Raw genomic sequence first — 17952 nt, 5'->3', positions numbered from 1 at the left:
TTAGGTGTCTACCAACTCTACAGCTAAGAATGTGATTACATCTGAATCCTGTAAAAGATTTTCTTACCTTGTTAAAGATAACATCTGAATTAAAGTCATTATGCTACATGATATATGCATATCCATGTTTACAGCAGCACAATTCACAATAAAAAAAAACTATGAAACCAGCCTAGATGTCTATTAATGGATGAATGGATAAAGGAAATGTGGTATATATACACAATGGAGTTTTATCCATCCTTAAAGAAAAATGAAATTATGTCATTTGTAGGAAATTGAATGAAACTTGAGACCATTATGGTAAGCAAAACAAGTCAAACTCAGAGTGCCAAGGGTACTATTTTTTCTTTCATATGTGTAAGATAGAGAGGAAAAAGGGAAAGAAGGAGGAACAGATCTCATGAAAATAAAAGGGAGATTAGTAGAGGAAAAGGAACAAGGGATGAGAGGTAAGGAGGGAGGGGGAAGTGCTAGGGAGTGATATTGGCCAAATTATATTGTCTATAGTGTTCATGTATGAATATGTAACAACAAATCCCATCAACATGAACACCTAAAATGCACCAATTTAAAAAGTATCTATAGAGTGGTACCCTGAGGATTAATGGTATTTATGCATGGAAGTGATGTATACTTTTAAAAAATAAATCTAGAAAAAAAAGATAACATGTAAATAAATCCTATAGAATAGATTTCCCTGTCTCTCTGTAGCCTGCCAACTTAATTACCCCCACCTACTTTCTTTTGTGGCTTTAAAAGCTCATGTATCTGAAGAAACATGTTGTTCCAGGTAACTTGTGTTCCTGGGCCATGGTCGTGAAGATTTGCCTCAGAACAAACCATTTTCTTATTTTCTCAAAGCAGAGTTGTTATTTTACATCAACATAACATATTCCTTGGATTTGGCTTGGAAGTTTTCCAGAAAGATTGTGTGAATTGTACAGTATGTAAATGAATTTCATGAGAGTTGTCAAAAATAACTTGGTGAGTCCTGTGTACCAAATTATACTCTATTGAGTTAGACAAAATTCACACTTCTAAATTTTCCAGATAATTCTTTCTCTGAAGGCTTATGGGACTGCTGTGAGAAAATTCCTGTAAAATTTATAAAAAGCTTTATTTTTTAAAGAAGGGCCTTCAGAACATGATTTAGAAGGTCTTAGTCCAACTGGAAGGTTTAATAAGGCAATAGATATTTGGAGGTCTTAACAGAGGATCTTACAGTCTCAATCTGGATTTGATCTTTGATCTGAAGCCATTTCCAACTTTGAGAATATTTTTATGGAAGTTACTAGAAATGAGAAATACTCTTATTTTCAAAGCCAGCAATATCTAACTGCCTTATTTTTCTATTTTTTTCTCAAAAATAAAACAAATCTTTTTTAGTTAAGAGCTTTCTTCTTGTATTTTATCATAGGCATCTATGTAGTACTTGAAGCACTTTCTGTATTCTACTTCCAATCTTCCTGCCTCAGCTTCCCAAACTTCTGGAATTATAGGTGTGTGCCATTGCTTCCAGCTTCAAACTTGTTTTAGTATCTCCCCAAATCATCTCTCTCATCTCATTACACTGAGGAAGGACAATCAGATTCTCAGATTTGCTTTAAGATACCATAAACAGTTGTGTCAGTATTTTCTTTGAAGTTTCTAAATTGCAGCAAATCTCTCCGCATGCATCCTTTCTAGTCTCATGATGATGATAATGTAAATAAAAGCAGATCTTTTTATAGAAAAACAATTATGTAGAGTGATCTGTGACAAAATTTCTCAATTTTTGCCAGTTCTAATTTCTTTATAAATCTAGTCCTATGGAATGATGCTTGTTGTAAAAATACTAATTGTAGTGTTTAGATTTTAGAATGCCTTTATAAAGCTCTATAAATAATGAAGGACACATTATGTCAGTAGTCTATTTTTTTTAATGTGTATTTAAATATGGTTAGAATTCCAGCCAAATCAAGTGATGATGGTGCCAAGACCTGATTTTCCAAAGGACAGGAATCAATTCAGTTTTCATGGCCTTACAGTTGTGCCAGTGTCTGGACAAAATAGACCATCTTGCATAAAGTTTGTCCAAAAAGTTTATGCAGTATACCAACTTAGATTTGATAACCTTAAACAAATCCCCTACATCCATTAACAGTGCTGACATCAGTAGACTGATTGTGGTGGAATAGTGTAGATCAAGTGAATTGAGCATTAGAAACAGAGAAATTGAATCCATCTAAATCTGAAAAAATTATTGAACTCCCTAAGACTTTCTTTCTCATTTGTAAGCAAAATTTATAATGTCAGCATCAGATTTTTTGGAAAAATTAAATGTAGAAGCATCAGGGTTTTGGAGTCTTGATTTGAATGTTGACTTCACATCTATTTACCTGTATGACTATTGGTACTCTACTGACTATCTTTTTGTCCAGACAGTTTATTTGTAAAATAAAAATGATGGCACCTCTTAATTGTGTTGTTGTGCAAAATAAATGATTTCACAGCTATAATACGTTTAGAATGGAGCCTGACACATAGTACAAATTATTGTTTGTTAAATAAATTAAATAAAGGAAGAGGGCTTGGCATTTGCAGGAGTTCAATAATAGCACTAACTATTACTATCATTTTTACTGATTTTGAGGTATCTCCCAACTGATATAGGTGCATAAAGGTGAGAGTTAGAACAAAGAAATATTATTTAATTTAAACAATCAGTTAAGAAGCATATGGTAGGTACTATGTGTGATATGAGTACATGAACACTAGATAAGTAGTCTTCAATTCAAAGAATAGATCCTAAAAATATATTTTGACAGTTGCCTTCCTCAGGGCCTCCTTTACATCTCTGTTCCTCAGGCTGTAGATGAGGGGGTTCAACATGGGGATCACCACTGTGTAGAACACAGACACCACTCGATTCTGGCTGGTGGAGTAGCTGGACTTGGGCATCACATAGATGAAAGTGATGGTCCCATAGTAGAGAGTGACCGCAGTGAGGTGGGAGGTGCAGGTGGAGAAGGCCTTGTGGCGCCCTTCAGAGGAGCGCATCTTCAGGACTGTGGTGAGGATGTAGATGTAAGAGAGGACAATGACAAACACTGTGACCACGATGATGGAGCCAGAGGAGATGGAAGGGACAATTTCAATTAAGGAGACATCTGAGCAGGCAAGTTTCAACAAAGGGGAGAAGTCACAGAAAAAGTGATGGATTTGATTTGGTCCACAGAAAGACAGACTCAATAAACAACTAGTAAATGTCCAAGCATTCACACAGCCACCCAGGTAGGAAGCCCCCACTAAGAGAAGGCAGACTCTGGGGGACATGTGGGTGGAGTACAGCAGAGGAGAGCAGATGGCCACATAGCGATCATAGGCCATGACGGCCAGCAGGAAACACTCAGTGGTTCCACATGTCACCACAAAACATAGCTGGGCTTCACAGCCAGCCACAGGGAAGATAGTTCCATGTCCTAAGAATCCTATAAGCATTATAGGTGTGACTGCTGTGGAACACCCAATGTCCACAAAAGCCAGGTGGCTGAGGAACAGGTACATGGGGGTGTGAAGCTGAGAACAGCTTCTTATTAGAGCTATGATGCTGGTGTTGCCCACTAAAGTGACAACATATATTCCTAGAAATATCACAAAGAAGATGGTACAAAGTATAGAATCCTCTGTCAACCCCAAGATGATGAACTCTGTCACCGTGGTGTGGTTTCCAACCTCCATCTCTTGTGTGACTTGTTCCTGTTAAGGGAAATGAGAATTTTTTTTAATGTTTTTATTCCACACATTCCTGTTTCTTCAATTATTTCATAGACTCATTCATAGTAGCTTCTCTGTCTGCCCAACCTGTAAATATCAGTGCTCCAATGGATTGTGTTGTTGTTATTGTTTTCTCTTTGCAAAAAAGAAGCATGAGCTTCAGTCTCTACAGTCTGAGAAATTGATTTATTCATGTAATGTTTAAATAAAAGTGTCTCTCAAACCTTGACTCTTAGGCAGGTCTCTCTCCCAAGGTCCAGATTCATAAGTTTTAATGAGCTATTGGGAATGGGACTTCCAATACACTGAGAATGATGAGACTCCCAATAACTTATTAACACTATGTATTTTTAGAACCATAGACCCTCTGCCTAATAGAAGAAAAAGTAGGCCCAAATCTTCATCATATTGGCTTAGGACCTGTTAGTCTTCCTTAACAAGACTCCTATAGTGCAAGAAATAAAATAAAAAATCAATAAATGGGATGATTCAAACTAAAATGCTTCTTCTCAGCAAAAAAAAAAAAAATCAATAATGCAAAGAAAGAGCCTACAAAATGGGAGAAAATCTTCACCACACACACATCAGACAGAGTACTAATCTTCAGGATCTATATAAAGAATTCAAAAAACTTAACACCATAAAAACAAATAAACCAATCAATAAATGGGCTACTGAGCAGACACTTCACAGAAGAAGGTATATGATTGAGGAACAAATATATGAAAAAGTGTTCAACTCTCTAGCGATTAGAGAAATGCAAATCAAAACATCTCACTCCTTCAGAATGGCAATTATCATGAATACAACAAGTGTTGGTGAGGATGTTGGGGGAAAGGTATACTCATACAGTGCTGGTGGGATGGCAAATTGGTGCAACCACTCTGGAAAGCATTATGGAGATTCCTTAGAAAACTTGGAATGGAACCACCATTTGACCCACTCCTTGGTCTATATCCAAAGGACTTAAAATCAGCATACTATAGTGACACAGCCACATCAGTGTTTATAGTATCTCAATTCACAATAGCTAAACTGTGAAACTAACCTAGATGCCCTTCAATAGATGAATGAATAAAGAAACTGTGGTATGTATACACAATGGGATATTACTCAGCCTTAAAGAAGGATGAAATTATGGCATTTGCAGGTAGATGGATGAAGTTTGTAGAATATCATGCTAAGCAAAATAAGCCAATCCTAAAAAACTAAAAGCCAAATGTTTTCTCTAACATGTGGGTGCAGATCCTTAAGGCAGAGGTGGGGGGATGGAGGAACATTGGATTGGGCAGAGGGGAGTGAGAAGAAGGGAGTGGGTATAGGGAAGGGGAAGATGGTGGAATAAAATAGATATTATTATCCTATGTACCTGTATGATTGCACAAATGGTGTGACTTTACATCGTGTATAACCAGACAGATAGAAAGTGAGCTTTATTTGTGTACAATGAGTCAAAATGCATTCTGCTGTCATGTATAACTAATGGGAACAATTAAAAAAAAAAACTTGTTTTGGATACCACCATCCACCAAACTCTCATGTCTGCAACTTGGGAGTCTTCCTAGGTCTCTTCCTCTTGTTGTATGACAATTAATAAAATCCTATTAATGCAGTTTACATTTTACTTTCCATTTTTATCTTTTCATCTTCTATTTTTCATTCCCAATTTCCCCAAGGATGGATAAATTTTACTCCTTACTTTCTTATTTTCTTCCTTCCTTTCACAATTTTCTTCTTGTAACCCACAATAATGTGTCTTAGTGATTTCTAGCAAGTAAAAAGCAGATGATGCCAAAGTGAATCATTTAATTCTTCTAATGCTTTCACATTAGCACAGCATATGAGCTCCTTTCTGGTATATAAATTCTTACATTGAAATTAATGTAATGAGCCGTCCGGGGTTGTGGCTCAGCGGTAGAGGCTTGCCTAGCACTGGCGAGTCCCTTGGTTCGATCCTCAGCACCACATAAAAATAAATAAATAAAATAAAAGTATTGTATCCGACTACAACTAAAAAATAAATATTTTAAAAAATAATTCTTCACAAGCATAATTTTTGAGATCTGCATGATAATACACTGAATGAATAAACTTTAATGTAATTGGGCAACTTTCCTTTTGGGTGTTTGTCTTTTCAAACTCCTTTACTATCTATCAGACAAGGGATTCTACAAATTGAATCAAACAGCAGGAGGACAACATGACAAAATATGATAAATTTAAATTGTATTCCCATTCCTAGTTATTTTTCTAAAGACAATAGTTCAAAGGAAGTGTGCTCTGTGCTCCATGATAGTTTATCCCTATACTTTGCAACAATGAAAATGCTGCATCATATTGCTCCTTATTGCTCACTGATTTGTTGAGTTCTTGGCTGCAATTTGATTAGAGAATCTATTGCCTTCTCCATGTTCTGCCATTTTCATGGGACAAAGACCAAATCCTGTGGTTTGAAGGAGTCCTTAGAAAGCAGAATTAATGATAAATAAATAATTATGACTAATTAGGAAAGACACAAAAACTTACAGCAGTCATGCTGAAGATTCAATGAAAGTTAGAAAAGTAAGTTATATTTATCAATAGAAAAAACAAAGAATGCAAGTAATTCTGAGGGGTTCTTTCAAATATTACAAAATGAAAATTATTTTAATTAGGGATTCTTTGTGTTTCTGAAAATTTTATTTATGTGCATCTTTTTTATTTCCATTAACTTCAGCTAAATAACAATCCCTTCAGGTAAGGTCTACAGATATATGAATACTTTTTGCATATATTTAATTTTTTAAAAAAATTGTATTGGTTCATTATAATTATACATAATAGTTGGTTTTGTTGTTACATACCCATAGACGTATATACATTGCTTGGCCAATTTTTTCCCAAGGATCTCCCCTTTCTCTCTACATTATTGTCCTGTATATTATTCAGCAGCTAAAGAAAGTCTCTCCTATACATCTTTAACTTTAATAACACCTCACAATACATTTTAGTTTATTTAATTTGGGAACATATACAGTAGTATATGTTATTATATCCATAATAATATTATGCATTACATTTTGTAATTTATGTTTTTACTTAGTATTGTCAATAAAATATTTCCCATGTTCAAGAGTAATCCTCTTAAGTGAAATTCTATATTGAATATGTATCAAATGTGTTAGCATTATGTTCAAAGGTTTTCATAATACATCTTCAATTATTTTTCTAAGTATATCTTCCTAGGGCAGGGGATGTAACTCAGTGGTAGGGAACTTGGATTTGATTCCCAGCAAAACACACACACACACACACACACACACACACACACACACACACAATATCCGCCATTACATTTGCTTCCTTGCATCCTTTGTTTTCAAGTAACATGTTAATATGATGCTGTGATTTTCTACTCAAGGTTACTAGTTATAATATTCATAGAAACACATTTTTCTGCCAATAACATATGACAGTCCTTAAACTTTTAAACTTTTACAAGATACATTAAATATCAATTTTAAATGTCTTCCTCTTAAAATTTTTAAAATTTCTGACTTAAGAATAAGTAAACATTTAATTTCCCCAATGGTGGAACTGAGTTCTTTGGTGAATGATGAAGTAAAATGAACCAACAATTGAGAACCTGCAGTTTATGTGTTCTTTCTCTTATTTGATTGATCTTCATTAAGTGAGTTTAAATTATTCAAACCAGGTAGCTTACTGCCTTTGATGTTAGCTCTGTCATTAAACACTGTTTTTATCTTATCAGTTATCTCACCATGAGTTAATGGTACAAATAGTCTACTTTCTGTATCAAAACATTGAAATACTTGAACACAACTATCATGCCTTCCCTATTCTAAAATTAAGCATCCATAGTTTCTCTGTGCCATGCTTGTGCTATGCTTCTTAGTCCCTTGAAATCCTCTTTGTCAGACTCTGAACACACTCTGGTCTTAGAACCCAGCAGCACTCCTGCCCTTTACCTTCTGACTCAAGCACAGCTCAGGGGGTAACCCCCTCACATTGTAACACCCTTGAATCAATCTATGCTGACCACAGAGTCATGGAGACTGGAGTCAGATAACTCAGATCCTGGGCCTCCTACTGGCCAGCTATATTGGCTTGCACATGACACAATATCTTCGACACTTGGGGTTTGCCGTTGTAAAAAAGGAATAATTGTTCCTATAGTGCGACTTTGCTCTCAGATTAAAAGAAATAACATCTGTAAACTACCCAGAAGTAGTCATGCATCAGGGTTAAGTAACTTCTTTTAATGAAATACTAGTAGATTTCCAATTGTGCAACTTTTTGGATGAGAACTATGATTTTTTTTTTCCTACACCATCAAGAGGTTTTCACCACAAATCCAAAATAAAACAGGAAGTACAGTAAATAATGCCTTCTTACTTCTGGACTATGCTGTCCATATGCATAATGTGTCTAGTGGGTTTTGCCGTTTCCTTCCTCTCCACTGGCCACCTCAGGTTTAGAGCCTTCCACTATTGTTCACACTGGTTCACCTGGGTCGAGGACTCTTGACAAAATATCTTTTCCATCAAAGAATTGGTCACTAGGTAAGATGAATGAATAGAGAGCACAGGACTATGACCTTTATATATGCTAAGTGTCAGGCTTTTCTTCTAATTTACTTTTCATATTCCTCGATGCTCAAGCTCAGCAATGGTTCTGGCTTCCACAGATCATGCAAACTGACCTGCAGTCTCCTACCCAGAATAACTGTTGCACAATGCCCGTGTTGCTGAGGGTGTGGTCTCCACAGGGGTCAAGAACTAAAATTGATGAAAATAGGTCTTTTGTTTTCAATTTCTTGTTGACCAAATAAAAATTCATTTTAACAAAATCTATGAGTTTTGCACTTACCTTTTAGAAGCAGAATTATTGATCCTGAATTCCCAAGAGGACTTAATAAACTAGAATGTTTCCATTTATTTTAATAGGTAGTTCAAGGCTGAACACTCAATGATATGAGCCATTGGAACACAGGCACCAATCAAGGAAAATAGTTTTGTAGAGGCAGCAAGGATGAGGTGGTGTCTTTCTGTGTGTGATAGGAGAAAAGAAGGCTCCAACAGAACATGAGAGATCCTCTAGGGTTTATTGCTGCTTGCTCCTTTGAGAGGAAAGTCCTTGGGTTTATTGTACAAAAATGACATATGGAACCAGGTGATTCATTACAGCCTGGCTGACCCTCCCCAAAGGGATATCTAAATGCCCTGGTGTCTTTTGGAATTCTTTTTTCCTAGTTTAATGCAAATGTAGGGAGAGAGTTCTTTGTTTCCCAAGGCATATTTAGAACAAATAATTTATCTGCTTAATTGGGGTTAGGATGATGATAATAATTACAATTAAGATAACCTTTGAATCAAATTGGAACTGAAGGACAAAATAATAAGGGAAGAAATATTATTTTTACTTAGTAATCATCTTAATGCAGAAAAATTCAGATCATCTTGAAATTCTTGTACCTATTGGGATGTCCCTTATTTAAGTGTCTTGGAACACTGTCTTCTCACCCCTCAATAGAACAATTTAAGATGCTCTTGTGACTAAGCAGAAGATGCAATGAAACACACATATTCTATTAAGGGAGCAGGTAATAAATCAAGTATATTAAATACTGGATTAAATTTACCTTTATACCCCACCTGCCTTCATATGGATTAAGGGCTAACATAGAAACCCATCATTCCTACAGTTCTTTGGACAAATTACAATAAGTGGAGTATCTCAAAGTGATTCATTTTTTTTATTGTTGGTCGTTCAAAACATTACATAGTTCTTAATACATCATATTTCACAGTTTGATTCAAGCGGGTTATGAACTCCCAACTTTACCCCGTATACAGAGGGGTAAGACAAGATAATATAAATCAAAGTGATTCATTTTGCTAGGCAAAACCATTGTTGTCTATCCTCAAATTTTGTAACTGTCCATATATTCAACTCATGCCCCTTCTAGAGTGTTTGACTCTACAAGTCAGAATGTCCTTAAATCTGAAGGCATCAAAATATATTATTTCTTTCCCTTGTAGTCTGGCCCACTGAAACAGACCCTATTGTGGACCTTGAAATGACCCTATAAATCAGTTCCAGCCTCTCTCACTTGCCTTCTAAGAACAGGCAAAAAAGCATGTTGGAGGCACACATATCTGTGACCTTAAAGACAAACTTAAAGAACTAAGTCTCAACTGTGGACACTGAAACAGCCCTATGACTCAATTCCACCATCTCTCAACCATACACTGTGACTGTACTACCTCTCCAAGAACTTACCCAGTGATCCAGTAGAAGCTGACCCAGGGACCCAGAGAAGCCATGCTTGTCTATTCACATAATTAAAGGCCTTCTATCTGTAGACTTGAAGTGGACCTGCATCCCAGCATCAGACCACGGTACTGGAGATAGTCCATTCATTCAGAGACAAGAAAGAAACCACACTCACTAGAGCTTCTGGTAGTGGGCTTGCCGGCATGGACTCCACTGTGGCCCCAGCAATTATTACTGGAACAACTGCATATCTACACAGGAACAAAACACAACTCTTATATCACACCATTTAAGAAAATTAACTCAAAATGTATCATAGATACATGTGCAAAATATAAAACAATAAATACCTATAGATAAATTAAAGAGTAAATATTTTCACTGGGGTATTGGCAAAAACATGTAGGTATAACAAAAGAACCACAAACCATAAGAGTTATGAAATATAAAACACTCTGGTAACTGTTGCTATCTGATAAGTTTGGAAATTATGTATTGCAAATAATCAAATTTGTTCTTCTTTGTAAAACTATTTTCCTTTTTCCAGCTGGTATTCATATCCATATAAATTTTAGACTTAATTTATCAGTCTCTTACAAATGATCTTACCACAATTTTTATAATTTCAGCGAATATGAAGTTCAACTTTTTAAGAAGTTGCATCTTAATAATATTGCTTTTTCTGACCCCATGAATGTGGTATACTTGTCTTCATTTCTTTAGATCTTTATTTTCTCTCGTCAGGGCTCTGTAATTCTTAGTATAAAAGTCTTGCATAACTTTTTTCATCAACTTATCCCTAAGTATTTTGGGATTTTTAAAAATCTATTGTAAGTTAGTTTTCATCTTTTTATTTTCAATAACTTGATCCACATATTTAAAATACTGTTTATGTTTTATGCGTTAATTATAATATCACCAATGATCTTACTAAAATAATTCTAATGTTATGTTCTTTAGAGATCTTTTGTAATTTTCTGTGTAAACAGACATGCTGTTTGCTAACAAGGTGCTTACTTTTCCTTCTTCTTTGTCTGATCTTTCTTAATTTTATTAATTTTATTTGTCTTATTGCATGTCTGGGACCTCCAGTAATACATTGACTATAAATGATGAGAATGGGCTTTCATGTTTCCCACACTGAGGAGGGAATCTTATTAAGAGTGACCACCTTATTTCACCTAGTGTAATGTCCCCCAATTTCACCTATGTTGTTGCAGTAATAGAATCTCCTTTTTCAAAGCAAAATAGTGGTGTGTGTGTGTGTGTGTGTGTGTGTGTGTGTGTGTTTTAAGTTCTTTTAACTACTAGTTGGTGCTTTTAAACATGACTCCTAGGGAGACTCCCCTATGATTGAATTTTTTGAATCTGGACAGTTTATTCTTGTTTGCAGCTCCCTTACATGTAGGTATACACTAAATTTTCTCAGGCTCATCTGTTCCCAAGCTCTGTTCTCTGATCCTTCAATTCATCACTGTTTCATCTTTCTGCACCTTGATGTCTGTGTTTAATAATTCCCTCAGTGAAAGTAGCAGCATCAAAAATCTTACTGTACACAATCCAACCATCTGTGCATACATCTCCTTCTTTAGCATAGCCCATGCTTAAATAATTTTGTGACAAGCCTGAGATCTAGGCAGATTCAATACTCAGATGTTAGGCTTCCATCTGTCTACATATCTCATATCTTTCTAAAAGGTTCTCTCCAAATTTCCAAACAAGCTAGCAAAACCAGTCTCTGTCGTTTATTGACGGTAGTATACAAGGCTGTTTATAAAAATTGTGCACATTACTGGGATACCTTATAATGTTTTGATACATGTAGACATTGTGCAATGCTCAAATAAGACTAAATAAATCAATTTTCTCATTTGTCATTTTATGATAAAGCCTTTAAAATTCTTTCTTTAGCTTTTGACATGCACAGTATGTTATTATACCTAGTCACCCTACTGTGCACTAGCATAGGAGACTTTCTTGCTCCTAACTGTAACTTAGCACTAATTAGTAAAACTTTTCCCAACCTTCTCACCTCTCTCATGATTCCCAACCTCTGGTAACCACTATTCTATTCTAAACTTCTGCTGCTGGATGCAGTGGTTTATGCCTTTAATTCCAGCAGCTTGAGAGATTGAGGCAGGAGGATCAGCAACTTAGTGAGGTCCTAAGCAACTCAGTAAGATTCTATATTTAAATAAAATATAATAAAAGAGCTGGGTATGTGGTTCAGTGCCCCTAGGCTCAACCCCAGGTACCAAAATAAGTAAATTTCCATATGATAGCTTTTTTAGATTTCACATGTAAGTCTGCTGTACGGTGAAATGGACAAACTTATGTATTGTTTCTTATCTCTTGCTGCTATGATAACTCTCTGTCTTCAACATTTGAGAGTTTGTTTATGTTCCTGAATAAACTTGAATAAACTTCCTAAATAAACTGAATAAACTTCCTAAATAAATTAAATTGAATTTAACTGATAAACTTTGACCTTCCTATTCCTGGATTTTTGTATCCTTCTGGTTTGGGGGATTTTCTATTATTATTTCTTTGAGTAAGGTTTTGACCCATTTGTCCTCCTTCCTCTGGAACCCTGGAACACAAATATTTGCTCTTTGAATGCTGTCACAAAATTCCTATAAGCTTTCTTCATTATTCTTCATTCTCTTTTCTTTTTCCACCTCCAAACTTGCACTTTAAAATAGCCTGCCTTTGATCTCACTGCTTCTTCCTTCTGTTTGGTCAATTCTCCTATTGATGCTTGCTGTCACATTTTTCAGTTTGCTTACTATGGTTTTCAGCTAATGGATTTCTGTTTGAATCTGATATTTAATTACTTCAATCTATGTTGAGCTTCTATTGTTAAATCTGCATTTCCTTCCTAGAAAAAAATTAAACCTTATATTGATATACTTTTATTTTCATAAATTGCTAATTGAGTTTGCTAATATTCCAGAAAATCTTTTCATTAAGTTTCAGAAAGAAAAAGTTGGGCTATGATTCCCGTTGCTTTCATCATCGTTGTGTTTCAGTATCAACACATCTGAAGAGTTATTACTGAGGTGAACGGCACACTCATTTGTCAATGAGTTTGTATAATATTGAAATTATTACTTACTTGAACATCTTTAATATTTAGTAACTCTTATATGAGATATTTCTGTTTTTATTTATGGGAATATTTTTATACATTGATTAAATTTCTTTAGTAGTTGAATGATTAATAGAGTTTTCTTATGGTGTTTGAGTTAGTTTTGGTTGGTTTTATTATTTTTAGAACTTTTAATTTTATCTAAGTTATAAGAAAATTTTACATAGAATTGTTTATATTCAATCTTATTACTAATATTTGAAAAATCTATAGTCCTATTCTTTTTTACTCTTCTTATTTTTTTGTACTTTCCTTTTTATTTTTGTATAAACATACCAATAAAAATCATTGTAAGAAAATAAATATTTGACAATGTTTTTCTGCTCCACTATGTAATCTTCTATGTGATTAATTTCTCCTATTAATTACAATTTTTTTCCTTCTACACTCTGTGTTTGCATTCTTCCCTATTCTTTGTTATTCTATACCTTACTGAAATGAAGACAAATCATTAATTTTTAGCATTTTCCTAGTGCATGAATTTAAGTTTATAATTTTTTTATAAAGTTGTATACCTCAAATTACAAGTTTATATATATTCATATATATATATATAAAATTTTCTGATTATTCATTTGTGTCCTAATATCTATTTTGAATTTCTTCTTTGACATGTGGAATATTTAATAGTATATTAATTTATTTCCCAATAAAAGGAGGTTTTCTAGTTATCTTTTTGTTGATTTCTGGATTTATTGTACTATAGAATTGAAAAATTAAAACTTTTAAAACAAGTTGTGACTTATGCTCATTTCCAATTCTAGATCAATTTTTAAAAATATATATTTTGTTTATTCCTTGCTATAGGTTGTTGTGCTTCAATATATTCTACATATTTTAGGTAAACTATTTTTATTGATTCTTTTTAGTTATACATGACAATAAGAGTCATTTTGAAATAATGATGAAAGCATGGAATATAGTTTGTTCTAATTCAATGCCGTCATCAGTACTTCCCCTTCCCCTCCCATCATTCTCTTTGATCTACTCTGTTGATCTTTCTGCTATTTATTCAGAGGTTTTTTTTAAATTTAATTTAATTTAAAAAGGATTTACTGATGTACATGATAGTGAGATTCACTGTGGTATATTCATATATGTACATTCTAAATTAGGTCAGATTCATTCCACTGTCCTTCTCTGTCTTATATCTTCTTCCTTCCCTTTATTCCCCTTTGTCTACTGATCTTTCTTCTATTCTTTTTCAGCCCCTCCACCTTATTTTGGATTAGCTTCTGCATATTAGAGAAAACATTCAACATTTAACTATTGGGGACCGTCTTATTTCCCCTAGTGTGATAGTCTTCAGTTTCATCCATTTACTAGCAAATGCCATAATTTCATTCTTTTTATGGATGAATAATACTCCACTGTGTATATATGCCACATTTTCTTTATCTATTCATATGTTGAAGGGAACCTATGTTGGTTCTCTAGCTTGGCTATTGTGAATTGTGCTCTTAGTAATGTTGTCAATTGTAGTTCAGATTTTTTACACTGTGCTACTTAAAAATTGGTGTAAAATTCGTTTCTGAAAAATATATCAAGCAGATATGGTGGCTCACACCTGTAATCCCAACAGCTTGGGAGGCTGAGGCAGAAGGACTGCAAATTCAAAGTCAGCCTCAGCAATTCAGCAAGGCCCTAAGCAACTCAGTGAGACCCTGTCTCAAAAAAACTATATCAGATTATTACCTTTTATATTTCATTTACCTGAGAGGGGAGTTTTAGTTTTTCCTTAGCTATTACGTTTTTCCTGCCAAGAAGGTTAATATGTGCCAATAACACTGATGTAGTTATAGAAAAATTACTGTAAAATGCATCAACAGCCAAAAACTTATACTTTTGTTTAACCATTATTTTCTGCATAACTTCATTATTAATAGCTATATTATTTTGGAAAAAGATTTGAGACTATTCCACAAAAAAAATTACAGAAATGTGAAGACTACAGTGCCTCTTTTATAAAACCTGAAGTTGTTTTATAATTTCTCTGAGAACCATGTAGTTGCACACAAAAAGGTGACCCATTTCTTAGAAAACAGCATTCAAGGTCTTATATTCTGCCTATGAACCATAATGGATTCTTATACAGTATATTTGTTCAGAATTATAAATCAAAACTATATAACATTTATGATGCCTGATAATGTGCATTGTACCCTTTAAGAAAAATGGTTAACAAAATATTTTGTCTTCTCTCAAATTCCATCAATTCCTACTTCAAATTTTGTTTTCTGTGAGTCAATTTGACCTTGACTGAATTTCCCATAAATCATAAGAAACTAAAATATCAAATGGTCATGGGAAGCACTGTTTATAACAAAAATGATTTATTAATTGTAAATTGCATCTGGAGCAAGAAGACAATACACAAAACACATTCTGGTTTTTTGCCATATTCTTTCCAGTGTGTGCTGGTTTTAACTATAAGCAGCCCTTGTAAGGACTCCAGAATTACCTCTAACATTATAAGATAAACTGGTTCTAGTTAAGGTCATAAGGTTTCTAAGCAAGGATGCTCTTCTGCCTGTACTATCACATGAAATCCTTTGTAAAATTCCTCAGCATTATGATATCAGAGGAGCAAACCTGGTGTAAGTCTGTGGGTATGGTGAAGTTTTCAGTTACAACGTTCTGTATGATTGTTCTGCATGCTTTTTAGTTCTGTTTGTTCTCTGTGATAATATACATTTCAAGTGATCTTTTAGCATTTTACTCTAAGTAATATTACAGTTAATTAATTCCTACATTTTAAATCTTTGTGATTTTGTTTATATTGTCCATTATTTCCATTGATTCCTACTTCAAAAGCATTTCCAGCAGATTTTGTTTTCTGTGAGTCTATTTGAATTCTTAATTTTAAAATTTGATTTAGTTTTATTAATGGCAACTCACTATGAATCCCTGAATACTATAACATCTGAAAATTGAACTCTTATATTTACTGAGAAGCTCTACACTGAATATGATATGTTGAAAAATATATTTTAAACACAAGCACTCAGTTTATATTCATTATATCTATGGGATACTTTTACTATATCAAGCCTGAAAAAATAGAAGATATCACTAAAAAAATATTTTCTTACTAAGTTCTCTCTTCAGAGCCCCCTTAATCTCCTGGTTCCTGAGACTGTAGATGAGGGGATTCAGCATGGGGATCACCACCGTGTAGAACACAGACACCACCTTGTTCTGGTCAGTGGAATAGTTGGACCTGGGCATCACATAAATGAAGGTAATGGTCCCATAGAACAGAGTGACTGCAGAGAGGTGGGAGGTGCAGGTGGAGAAGGCCTTGTGGCGCCCCTCAGTGGAGCTCATCCTAAGGATGGTGATGAGGATGAAGATATAGGAGATGGCAATGACAAAAATTGTTACCACAATGATAGAGCCAACAGAAAATGAGGTGACAATTGCAGAGACACCAACATCAGAACAGGAGAGCTCAATTAAAGGAGCAAAATCACAGAAAAAATGATTGACTTGATTTGGTCCACAGAAGAGCAAAGAAAAGAAAGAAATGACAAAGGAGGAAGCATTGAGGAAACCCCCTGTATAAGCCACTACAAGTAACTGGAGACAGACTTGTGTGGACATTTTGGTGGAGTAAAGCAGTGGGTTGCAGATTGCCACAAAGCGATCATAGGCCATGGCAGCCAGAAGGAAGCACTCCACTGTCCCAAAGAACGCTCCTGAACCAAGCTGGATGCCACACCCAAGGTAGGAGATGGCATTTCTCTCCACCAGGAAGTTTACAAGCATATTGGGTGTGACAGAAGACGAATAGCCTATGTCAGCAGAAGCTAAATGGCTCAGAAAAAAGTACATGGGATGATGGAGCTGAGAAGAGACTCTGATGAGAATGATCGTGCTGAGATTGCCACAGATGGTCACCAGGTAGATGCACAGGATGATCACGAAGAGGAAGACTCGGAGGACTGGATCCTCAGTTAAGCCCAATAGAATGAACTCTGTCACTGCAGTGTGGTTCCCAGTGACCAGGGAATCCATGGGACAGTGGCTGCTGAAAAATGAACCTGTAAGGAAAACATGACAGGAAATTATTTATAAACATGATGGTTTCATTTTCATTAATGTATATGTGAAATAAATAAAGATGATCAAGGGCCACTACTTATTTATGTGCAATGGTGACTTTATCAGTGTTTTATGTTAGTTTTAGTAGAAACACCAGAAAAATTCTTTCATATAGTATCTTTCTTTATCATATATTATATGGTTTCAAAAAAATCAAGTTATAAGGCAGCTGAAAATAACAAAAATGAATGATGAATATATTAGGAAAAAAAATATTCATTTTTTTTCTTTCTTATTCATTGATTTTTCCAAGGACGACTTCAATAAGGCTAAACTTTATAAGCTTTATTAGCTTTCCAGCATATAAGAAATATATATATATGAATTATATGTATTGATTATTATACTTTAAGTGTATTATAAATTTACTGGGTAATTTGTATGTATTTGAAGTTAAAAATATTGTTGCATTAAATGTTTTAAAATATCAATACAATCCCTACGAACAAAACCTGATAAATTCATTTAATAAATCAAATTATTTCCTACTGCAATAATGATTTCTAATTTGAATATTGTGGTATGAAATAATATTGTTGTCAACATAATATACAGCTAAATAAAACATAGAATTAAAAGAAGAATCACAAAACTTCTGACCAGGTCAACCTCCTCTCCAAGTTTACTGAGTATATTCACCAAGCTTTTTCTAAGATTGCCTCCTA

At 34.4% G+C, this 17952-nt stretch overlaps 2 protein-coding genes across 2 annotated transcripts; both read right to left on the bottom strand.

Moving 5' to 3' along the window:
- Window positions 1–2546: 2546 nt before the first annotated feature.
- Window positions 2547–3726, bottom strand: LOC144376792 (olfactory receptor 5P1-like). Its single transcript, XM_078045069.1, has one exon. It carries the CDS (start codon window positions 3721–3723, stop codon window positions 2791–2793), a length of 933 nt encoding a protein of 310 aa, XP_077901195.1. The 5' UTR covers window positions 3724–3726; the 3' UTR covers window positions 2547–2790.
- Window positions 3727–16255: 12529 nt separating this feature from the next.
- Window positions 16256–17200, bottom strand: LOC144376791 (olfactory receptor 5P76-like). Its single transcript, XM_078045068.1, has one exon. It carries the CDS (start codon window positions 17198–17200, stop codon window positions 16256–16258), a length of 945 nt encoding a protein of 314 aa, XP_077901194.1.
- Between the last annotated feature and the right edge of the window lie 752 nt (window positions 17201–17952).

Source organism: Ictidomys tridecemlineatus, chromosome 4 (assembly GCF_052094955.1).
Source record: "Ictidomys tridecemlineatus isolate mIctTri1 chromosome 4, mIctTri1.hap1, whole genome shotgun sequence".
Taxonomy (NCBI): domain Eukaryota; kingdom Metazoa; phylum Chordata; class Mammalia; order Rodentia; family Sciuridae; genus Ictidomys; species Ictidomys tridecemlineatus.
This window is presented reverse-complemented; position numbering and strand designations above follow the sequence as displayed.